At 37.4% G+C, this 10,939-nt stretch overlaps 2 protein-coding genes across 3 annotated transcripts; one reads left to right on the top strand and one right to left on the bottom strand.

The window, feature by feature from the left end:
• Positions 1 to 759: 759 nt before the first annotated feature.
• LOC140767309 (putative pentatricopeptide repeat-containing protein At3g13770, mitochondrial) lies at positions 760 to 5,694 on the bottom strand. The gene is made up of 3 exons (XM_073107166.1): positions 5,098 to 5,694; positions 2,472 to 4,221; positions 760 to 1,901 (listed from the first exon to the last, which is right to left on the bottom strand). The coding sequence occupies exons 1-2, from the start codon at positions 5,567 to 5,569 to the stop codon at positions 2,786 to 2,788; spliced, it is 1,908 nt and encodes a 635-aa protein (XP_072963267.1). The 5' UTR covers positions 5,570 to 5,694; the 3' UTR covers positions 760 to 1,901; positions 2,472 to 2,785.
• Positions 5,695 to 6,201: 507 nt separating this feature from the next.
• Positions 6,202 to 8,892, top strand: LOC140767476 (protein gamma response 1). 2 transcript variants are annotated; one of them, XM_073107401.1, is made up of 3 exons: positions 6,202 to 6,277; positions 6,820 to 7,566; positions 8,015 to 8,892. In XM_073107401.1, exons 2-3 carry the CDS (start codon positions 6,822 to 6,824, stop codon positions 8,716 to 8,718), a joined length of 1,449 nt encoding a protein of 482 aa, XP_072963502.1. In that variant the 5' UTR covers positions 6,202 to 6,277; positions 6,820 to 6,821; the 3' UTR covers positions 8,719 to 8,892. The 2 variants fall into 2 exon arrangements, with proteins under 2 accessions (XP_072963502.1, XP_072963503.1); XM_073107402.1 differs by lacking the exon at positions 6,202 to 6,277 and adding an exon at positions 6,292 to 6,573.
• Positions 8,893 to 10,939: the final 2,047 nt, after the last annotated feature.

The following is a 10,939-nucleotide window of genomic DNA, read 5'->3' as shown; positions in this document are numbered from 1 at the left end:
CGGCTATAAAGATAAGGACGATCTAACGACTATGATAAAAGATAAAAACGAGATAATAAAATAACTTAATTTTTCACACCCTAATCAACACATAACTACTCTGCTTTATAAGAGTAGAATCCATATCCACTTGCAAATTTTTGATTTATTTGAAATTTAAAATAATAAGATAAAAAAAGGATAAAACTAATTAATTAACTGGACTCGACTTAACCCATGTGATCGGATATAATTTTATCTCTTTAGTTAAATTGATGAAAATTTTAATGATTTTAAAAACTTACTTTTAAAGGACATAAACCATAAATACTAATTTTATACATGCAAGATAGGAGATTTTAGAAGGTTATACATGTAGGAAAAAAAAATCGGAATAAATGGGATGAGATCTAGATTTTTTAGTGGTCATATGTTTTACATGTGACTGAGAACTGAGTTGGAAAATAGACTCATCTACCGAGGAAGTGGATTTGAACAGAAATAAGGAAGTTATATTTTTAGGGGAAGTCACACAAATCACTTCCCAATTTACTTCCCACAACTAAATAATAAAGAGTTGGACAGTTTCCGAAACTATCTGCTTCACTTCATTTTTCTGCAACAAAACACACCATTTAAGCAGCTTCGAGGAAGGATTCAAAGCTTAAGTAGAATATTCCATTGCCTGTGTACTGATATTTCTATACATACACAAAAGAGGAGGGGGGAAAAAAGAGAATAGTTCACTAAGTCTCTACAAAGATGAACAACTCTTCTCGAATAAAAATGCATTAAATGAAAGGCCACTATGCCTCAGGAATTACATCCTTTCCCTAATACAGAATAAATTCCCCAAAGAATCCCGACCCAAATTGGATACAAAATCACGTTCACCTGATCCATATCATAAAAAGATAGTATTCCTATTTCCACTATACTTAGCCAACCAGTCAATCACTTTGGTTGGCCTCTCAGATTCAATTCCTCCTTGCATTATGACCTTTAGAAAAGAATGAAGCAATACGTAGAGTTTTACTTAAAAGTATCCATCTGTGGTAGAAATCTTGAGCGTTCTTTCCTATCTATAACCGCAGATTAGCTACATCCACTTCTCCTTTTCATATAGAGGAACATGGAGATGATAAGTGCTCACTTCACTGCAGATACTGCAAATACCTGACTGCTGATCTTTGTATTTTCTCCTTTTTTCCTTACTCTTGAACGAATTTATGATGCTTTCATCAAACAGTAGAGTTTTGCATCTAAGATTCTGAACTCTGAAAGCTCTTGATAGAAACTAATGAATAAGAGGATCAGTAGTCCTTGATGACAAGTTGGAAGATTTCACACTGTTTTACTTTTCATACAACCTAAAGATTGCCATTAACATAAGGTGTATGAATCCTTTTTGTAATGATTAAATGTCTAGGTGTATATATGTGATTCCCAAGTTCTTAGAAGAATTCAATGAGCTCTCTGTATTTATGTAGCACCATGTTATTATTCAAATCTGTACCCTAATTAGTAAACGTATATGAAAAATAGATTAGTAATTTCATATTAAATGCAAAAACAAACTCTATTCTGTTCTTATTAAAGTACTAAACTACTTCCAATAATTTAAATGGTATGGATGTATAGATGATTATCCATATCCAAGATGAGAGTAGATGCCAGATACAAATACAAACCTGGACTTCAGAAATAGGCAAATCCAAGTTCATGTCGGATAAAATTCAGATATGGAATCATTTTGGGTTGGACATTGTAGTAGTTAAAAGTCAAGTTCATGCAAGAAGAGTGCACCAACTTACTAGAAACCGATGGTAAGAAGACTAGTTTGGGAGATTGCCTGCAACTTCACTGACATCTGGTGCACTCCGATGTGGGCCTGGTAAAGGCTGCCATGTTCTTGCAGCCAGCTGCAACAAAAATCAAGAAGCACTTACTCCCATATCCATCATAATCAAATGTGAAAACTTAAAACAAAGGCAGAGGTAAATAAGCAATACTCAGAAATTTAAGTATGCCAATAGAATTTCCAAACATTTGGACAGGTCACATGCAAACATTAGATTATTGGAGGAAGATGTAAAACTTTTCAACTTATTAAGAGGTAAATAACTAAATATACAAATTACTACCCTTTGAAGGTGTAAGGTAAAAATATAAATAATTACCATCTGATGGTGGTGTAATTAGTAAAATGTATTCTTAATTTTATAGGACTAAAACACTTACTTGTTTTCTATTCTAATTCAGAATCATGTTAGTTATATAGATAATCTCCATTGAGTTCAGTAATTTATAGGTGGAAAAGAATATTTCTGTTATTCAAGAAAAGTAAAAGTACGACTTACTGAATTGTTCTTCCAATATTTGAAGTACAGGATTAGACAAATGCCTATCTTATGGTATAGGTGAAAGAAATGGTATAATCACAAAAGTTAAATTAGTATATTTACTTGTTCTCCTGAATTTCATGAATATACCTTCGGCAGTTCGGCTAATCATGTGCATTGATGTTGGTCAATGTCTGAAAGGCTTGGGCGTGAGCAGTCATAACTATTTGGTCTCCTTCCATTTCCTTTGTACTTGAATATGTTGCACAAAAAAAGAGTTCACCATGGAATCTACTTCAATCATTTCTCAAATTCATAAAGATGTGCCATTCCACTTTGAATTCATTTGTCCTTAATCACCTGCACAGATTTCCATTTCGTCCATCATCACTGATCAGTAGCTCTATCTAATATCAATCTTCTCCGACTATTGGAATTAATGGCCTTATGAATTTTTAGTCATTTCACCAGTAGTCCTGGCAAGAGCAAGCCCCTGCGACAAATAGATGGAAACGGTTGCTATCCCTCAAAGATATTTCTCTTCCATACACCTTTGAAACAAACTTGGCAAAGTTGTGGCAATCAACACAGATACGAAGGTTCTTTGTAATTCGAATAGTGGCACCCTTAGGAGTACCCATCAGTCCAAAGGTAATTGCCAACTTCTCACTATGCTCAAGAAGTGTGCGCTCTTTCTGCTCATCATCTACATCGTGCAGTACACAGCTCAGGTCAGGAACATAGCCAGCTTCTTTGATCTTTACGTATAACTCCTTGATATTGGCATTTATTTCTTCCTTCTGTGGATGAAAACGTTCACCAGAATGGAAGGTATGAATAACTTTATCAAGATTGATGCAGCTCCTGCCTGGTTCCTTCATCACTATCTTATCCATCATCAACTTCCTGACACTGACCACATCTTTCCACCTTCCAGCAGCAGCGTAAATATTAGATAGGATCACATAGTTACCAGCATTTTCTGGCTCGACACTGAGAAGCTTTTGAGCAACAAACTCTCCGACAGGAACATTGACATGGACTCTACAAGCACCAAGTAACGAACCCCACATCGCTGCAGTTGGTTCAGATGGCATGCTTTTTATGAAATCTAAAGCCTTTTCGATCCTCCCAGCACGCCCAAGAAGATCCACGACACACCCGTAGTGCCCAATTTCTGGTTTCACCCCTTGTTCTTGGACCATATGATCAAAAATATCCAGACCCTCATCAACTAGTCCACCATGACTGCAACCAGACAGGACAGCCATGAAAGTAACACCATCGGGCTTCACTTCATCACACATGGACTTGAAAAGCCGAACAACCTCATTCCCTAACCCATGCTTACCATATCCTACAATCATCGCATTCCAACTGATCACGGATCTTGCAGGCATTTTATCGAAGATCCTTCTCGAATATGTGAGGCTCCCACATTTACAGTACATATCAATCAGAGAATTCTGTAGAACAACATAAAATGGCAGCTGATGTCGAAATATCAGTCCATGCACTTGCTTGCCATAGTCCAAAGCAGCAAGCCCTGACAGTGCAGTTAGAAGACTGGTGAATGTCACATAGTTACATTGCATCCCCTCTTTATACAGCTTCCTGAACAATTCCAAGGCCTCCTCATCAAGTCCCAACTGAGCATATCCAGATATAATAGCAGTGCAAGAAACAACATCCCTTTCTGGCAGCATGTCAAAGACTTTTCGAGCTTCATGGATATTGTTGGCTTTTGCATACATGTCAAGAAGGGAACTACCAACAAATATATGAGACTCAAAGTTGGTTTTGATTGCAAGAGAGTGGACTTGCCTGCCATGATCGATGCCACGAGCCCCAGCGCAAGATGTAAGAATAGTAGCAAAAGTAAATTCGTTGGGCAGAAGACCTGTCAGTTTGCTCGACGCTTAACTCTAAACTAAAGAACCATGACATAATTTGTATTTTCTTGAACATGTGCATGCAAGAGTGTTTTATTGACCAATTACAGAATCTATCTAAATTGCAATACAAACTAAAGGTGTTATCCAGATATTCATTCCACTGCAAAAGAAATAATAATACATAAAAGCAACCTCGAACTCGACGGGTGCTAGAGGAAAATTGGGATAGAAAGGCAAGACTAGAAGTATGCAGTTTGCCTAACAGAGCATCTGTAGATGTTCAAGGAAACAATTACTAATGCCTTCCTCATATAATAATTTTGTAGCCAAGTCATATCTCAGTCAAATAACTAAAGAACGGTATCTGCAAAATTTAGCTATAAAATGTAAGTGAATACTAATAAGCTGCCAAGCAAATTATATCGCTTTGTTCCACCGACTTATATATATCCAGAAGATTCCATGTTCCAAAATAAACTTCGTAAGACAGGAAATATATCTCGTTATCTGCCTGCCACTTACATATTCTGCTATTCAGATTCCTCATTGCAATATTGGGCATCAATGAGGTATTCATTCAGTTTTTACCATACTTATACAAATTTTTCTATGGGCATCAACAGGTGTTTAACTCAAAATCGTTGCAGAACATACTAAATCTCTTTATCATCATGCTATAACTATTTTCTTCCACACACACACACACACACACACACACAAAAACCCAACTAATATCACTTCTCCTAAGCTGCTTGCCTGTAATCTCACTAATTCTAGCAAGTGGCTCACAAGAAAGAACATTAAAAACAGAAACTTTTCACTCTACTCAAAAGACCAATGTTCAAATATCATGCTTTAACGTGAAGAAATGGATGCATTACCAGTTCCCAGCATCCAAACAAATAGCTCCAAAGCCTCGTTACAGCAACCTTTCTGAGAATAGCCTGAGATCATGGCCGTCCAGGACACTATGCTCCTCTCTGGCATTCCCTCAAGCACTCTCCGTGCATCCTCCAGCACATCGCACTTCACGTACATGATCAGAATCCTCGTCGCAAGGTACACCGGCGGGAGGTACTGTGTCTTGATCATGTGCCCATGGACACGCTGGCCCTCCCGCAGAGCCCTTCGAGTCACGCACTCAGTGATCAGAGAATCGTAGTCGTGGAATGTTACTTCAGTTCCTAAGAGGGCCATTTCTAAGAGCGCCTTGTTTAGTTGACCATCGAGGCAGAGGGATTTTAAGCTTGAACGTGGCGGGAATTGGGGGGGCGTTTGGCGGGAGAGAGAGGAAATACTACCGTTGGTTACATGATGGACCGGAGGGAGGAGAGATCTTGTTAGTTTTTGCATATTGTTTACTGTTTTATGACTTCATCTAAAGAGGGAAAATGATAGCACTTTGAATTGGGGAACTTAACGGCTATTAGGTGGGTCATATACTCATATATGAAGGGGGTGAGGGTGAGGGTGAGGGTGAGGGTGAGGGTAGGGGTCTTCTGTACGAAGTAAAAGAGAAAGAAGAAAGATTTTTTATATAATTGTTTATTATATTTTGTATATTATAAAATATTTCTAATAGATTAGTATTAAAATTAACAAATATATGTAATTTAAAATTCTAGAGTATAGAATCTTTATGAACAGTTTTTATCTCACATTAAAAAAAAAGATAATTTATTGTTATTCTGTGATATTGGTTAGTTAAATAATTTATGTCATATTGGTAGTTTTGAGAGCTGTAAGCAGATTATTTACTTGCTTAATTGTTTCGAAAATTTTGCATATAACACCATAACAGAGCTTGATTTAGGGTGTGATTTAAAAATACTGGAATGTAAGTACTGAATCGAAAATACTTTTAAAGTTGGGGTGTGATATGTAAAATATATGTCCCTCTTTCTCTTGTGGAGGGAAATTTTTTGAAAACTTTTGAAAGTTGCGGGAAGGGGTAGTAAATTCAGAGTGAGAGTGAGAGAGAGAGGGAGAGACTTGCGATATAGTTGAGTTCTTGGCCTCCGACTCTCCGAGGCAAAGCTAGGGTTCCCGTTCGTGACCCAGGTGAGCTCCATCATCGATTGCTCCAATGCTTCAATTGCCTTTCTAAGGTTCGAAGAGATGAAAGGCTGGATTTTGACTAGTATAAATCAAGAAATTTGTTAACCCTAGCTAAAACGTACTACGTATTGGGTTGATACATCCATCTTGATAGCTCTTGGCATAGTTCTCGGTAGGAGCTTTTCCGAAGGTCCCAATGAATGGAATTTTGCAAGAAAAATGGCAAGCTAATTTCCAGGAGTTGGTCAAGAAATACTTGTATTATGAATATGAAGGGTTGGTAATGGTTTCTATCTAAGGTTCGTCAACTTAGTATTGTGGCCAGTTCCTGATTGTATCTCTTTGCTTTGTTCCATAATAAGTGATCGATAGGTGTTTGTAGGAGGGTCTCAACTAAAAATTGGCAAGGTATTCTAATTTGCAGGAGTAAGAGACTAATGAAATGCTGTCAAGAATTACTAGCTTTTGTTTTTGTTCTTTTAATATGATATAAATAGGAAGGACTGGTAATGAATTCTATCTGGTGATATTGTTCCTATCTTTAGACATGGAAGTGAAGATGCTGGACTCACCAAAGCATGACTTTACTTCTGATACGGATGATTTCAAGTATATTTGTGGGCTCAGCACAATTCTTGTCGCCACAATTCAGGAAGTAAAAGACCGAGTTTCACAGATAGAGTTTATCTTCTGTAGCCAGCTCTTTCCAAATATCCAGTCAAAGTCGAAGATTTTTCAGAAAAGGCTTGCTGATGTGAGGAAAGCTGCGGAGCATGACTGGAAGAAGAGAGAAGCTAGTCTCTTGAACCAAATAGATGAACTCCTCACGGAGAAGCAGGTCGCTCAAGAACGAATTGACCACTTGAATAGTTCTCTGGAAGAAATTAAAATGAAGTTGATGAGCAATGAAGAATTGGGCAAGAAACATGAGTTTGAGAAGAGGCAGCTTTTGGACAGAGTGGAAGACTTGAAGAGGAATGAGCAAACCATTGCTGAGCTCAAAAGACAGCTTGACCGGAAGACAGACGAAGTGGCTGAGAGAAAAGAGTTCCAGAAAGGACTACTGCAACAGATGGAGTTGAAGGATCAAAAGTTATTGTTTGAAGAGACCAAGCGAAGAGATGTGATTGAGGACTTTAATAAGCTGAAGACAAGCTACAAGCATTTGAAGTCTCAGTACACTTTTCTTGTTGGGAAAATTGGCAACATCAAAGATAATAATCATTGTTTAGGGAGTGGGGGAGAGCATAAGGATTCACCAAGTTTTCATCTGTATAAGAGAAGCCTCCAAGGTAAGAGTTCCTTGTTCTCTCACTTTTGTGCAAACATTTCTATTTTCTTATTGGAATACAATAGGGTTTTATGGGGAACAATTAGCTCCAACAAGCTGGAAAATATGCATCAACATAACATTGTTCCCAAAACTTTCAAACAATTCACTTTTTATAATGGCCAGAATCAGAATTTAGTATAGAAAAATGCAGGTGTCATCATTATGCAATAGATTTTTATTGATATCCCAACTAATGTTATTCATCTGTGTAGGGTTGATTTTCTAATCCCTTCTCATTCTAATGTATCAAGGCAAATGAGATATTGAAATATTCCGTCCTCTAGGAGCTACAAAAATAAAACTACTATTTTTCATGCCGGGACATCTACAACAAGTGTTTCTAAATGCATGTTTACCTTTTAAATTAGAAGAAATAAGTCCTTTGACTCTATTTTTGGATTATGCAGATTCAGAAGAAAAGGACCAAGAGGATGTTCATCTTGATTCTGATCCAAGAGAACTGAAGAATGTGACTGTTTATCATGGAAAGGTTGGAAGCAACCAAGATATTGGATCTGCTAAAAGTTTGCATAATAATTCTTGCATCAAATTGTCATCTAGTTCAACTGTTCCTTCAACTGTTCCCCCACCTAATTTAGTTGGTACAAAGAGAGCTAGTTCATGCTGGAGGGATACTCGGGCACGTCAAGAACCAGCAGGCAGGGTGGATCCGCATGATGACTTTCTTGATACTCCTATGGAGGTTGTGAGAAACTTAAACAAAAACCCTCCGGAAGAAGCACAAGCTTTTCCGGTCCCTCCTCCACAAGATATGGATTTTAACAACTCAGAAGATGAGACTCAAGATATGAATATCACAGAGGTTTCCAGACAGCAAAATATTTCAATTCTTGGTCCAGCAAACAAGAGCTTTAAATATGTCGAACCTGTAAGGAAGAAGGCCGTGAGGGAGAATCTCAAAGGAATTGAATGTAAGCAGTGCAAGAAATTCTATGATGCCGTTTTACCTGACGGTGGAGGAGAAGGAGATACGAACTCTAAAAGTTTACGATGTGAACATCATGATGGTGTATCAAGACATAGGTACAAGTATGCTCCTCCAATGACACCTGAAGGATTCTGGAATATTGGATTTGATTCAGATATATAACATTTTTTTTTCAAGGAGCACTTCTGCTTGTCAATTAGAGCTCCTTATTTGTTAAAGAACATCTGTTACTGTCTAGCTTCTATCAATGTAACAATTGATGTACTTCTGATGATCTATCAGAATTGTGCAGAATGAGCTTTTCAGATAATAAACAATCATTGGGCTTCGGAGATGATTTCACTGCTTGGAAATGACTAAATTGTTCTGAGTTGTGGAAATGAATCCTCTGAAATCTAGTAATTAAGCCAATTCTTTTTTCCTCGGAAAATAATTAAACTCCCTATCTCATTTCAGTATCTCCTCGATGAATAGCCCTGAAATATAGAACTAGAAACTTCAACTAATACTTTCAAGGTCCTATTATTACTACTTCATCTTTGGTCTCTGGCAGAAATCGTTCTTAGCATCTGCTATTTTCCTAAAAAAATCTTGGCCTAAGATAATCTATGAATAGTAGGAATAAAAAGTCTTCAAGTATTTGTAATATTTTCAAAAGCCTTGAAAGATGGAGGATTGAACTTTAATATTGTAATATGGATGTTCGACCTTTCTTTTTTCTTTCTGACGTTTTGTTCAACTGAAAGTAGTGCATGAGGGGATAGTCATATAATTTTTTTCAAACAGAAAATTCTCAACGAAAATAAAAATAAATATAAAGCAAGAAGAAATTTGGGCTATTTTTATAGCTTAACAAAAAATTTATATTCCGGTGGCCTAATGGATCACGTATCATTGCAGGGTCCAGATATAGAAAGTTTCAATCACCACTTGAAGCCGAAGCTTGGGCGGTCAGAGAAGCATTGATCAATGTGAAAACTTAGGCATCCTTACCAATATGAATAGAGATGGATTCTCAGCTAGCAGATATTTTGAAACGAGATAGGATTTCAGGATGGGCAATCCGATCCATAATCAATGATGTATTCTCTCTATTTAAGCATTTTCCTCAATATAAAATCTCCCACGTGTTCTGTGAGGCCAATCGTGCTATCGATTGGCTGGCAAACACAGGAAGCCTCTTAGGTTTTGGGTGTTCTTGGGAAGGGTCATTCTTAGCTCCTCTTTTGCAGCTTTGGTCGCTGATAGTAGCTACTTGCAGATATTTTGAAACGGGATAGGATCTCAGGATGGACAATCTGATCCATAATTAATGATGTATTCTCTCTATTTAAGCATTTTCCTTAATGTAAAATCTCCCACGTGTTCCGTGAGACTAATTGTGCTGTCGATTGGCTGACAAACACGGGATGCCTCTTAGGTTTTGGGTGTTCTTGGGAAGAGTCATTCTTAGCTCCTCTTTTGCAGCTTTGGTCGCTGATAGTAGCTGCTTGCAGATATTTTGAAACGGGATAGGATCTCAGGATGGACAATTTGATCCATAATTAATGATGTATTCTCTCTATTTAAGCATTTTCCTTAATGTAAAATCTCCTACGTGTTCCGTGAGACTAATTGTGCTGTCGATTGGCTGGCAAACACGGGACGCCTCTTAGGTTTTGGTGTTCTTGGGAAGGGTCATTCCTAGCTCTTCTTTTGCAGCTTTGGTCGCTGACAGTAGCTACACTTGCAGATATTTTGAAACGGAAATAGGATCTCAGGATGAACAATCCGATCCATAATCAATGATGTATTCTCTCTATTTAAGCATTTTCCTAAATGTAAAATTTCCCACGCGTTTCGTGAGGCCTATCGTGCCGCCGATTGGCTGGCAAACACGAGACACCTCTCAGGTTTTGGGTGTTCTTGAGAAGGGTCATTCCCAGCTCCTCTTTTACAGCTTTGGTCGCTGACAGTAGCAATTCTATTTGTAGCTTTGGCTAAGTATCAATATATTTCTTGTACTAAAAAAACAAAAACAAAAACAAAAAATTTACATAACTTGTAAATCTTATTACATTTCCCCTGATAAATGTTTGCCATCCTAATAAGAACGATGAAATGTGATTTCAAGCAGGCATCTTTTATAGGATACCCCTCCAACTCCACAAGAACAAAATTTGATGATGGCTTTTAGATCTCTAAACGCTAAAAATGTGATAACTTCTTTTTCTTACGTACTTCGTATTCTCACATTGGACTCTAAGAAATGTGGCTCTGCATGTGAAATGACTTGGGATACCTTATGATGGTGAGTAATAAAGGTACATAACTCCTTAGTTATTAAATTCAACTGCTCTATACTATTCACCCAACTATTCTAAAAACTTAATAAGCTACTAGA

Source organism: Typha angustifolia, chromosome 9 (genome assembly GCF_048772165.1).
Source record: "Typha angustifolia cultivar Huaian chromosome 9, ASM4877216v1, whole genome shotgun sequence".
NCBI classification, from domain to species: domain Eukaryota; kingdom Viridiplantae; phylum Streptophyta; class Magnoliopsida; order Poales; family Typhaceae; genus Typha; species Typha angustifolia.
The sequence above is the reverse complement of the archived record's forward strand: the minus strand, read 5'-3'. Positions and strand labels throughout refer to the sequence as shown.

What these genes read in the sequence shown, in the direction of transcription:
- LOC140767476 (XM_073107401.1), top strand. Translation starts at nt 6,822, where the DNA reads ATGGAAGTGAAGATGCTGGACTCACCAAAGCATGACTTTACTTCTGAT. An exon ending in GTATAAGAGAAGCCTCCAAG is followed by an intron (nt 7,567 to 8,014) that starts GTAAGAGTTCCT and finishes TGGATTATGCAG; the next exon opens with ATTCAGAAGAAAAGGACCAA.
- LOC140767309 (XM_073107166.1), bottom strand. Translation starts at nt 5,569, where the DNA reads ATGCAAAAACTAACAAGATCTCTCCTCCCTCCGGTCCATCATGTAACC. An exon ending in TGTTTGGATGCTGGGAACTG is followed by an intron (nt 4,222 to 5,097) that starts GTAATGCATCCA and finishes GCAAACTGACAG; the next exon opens with GTCTTCTGCCCAACGAATTT.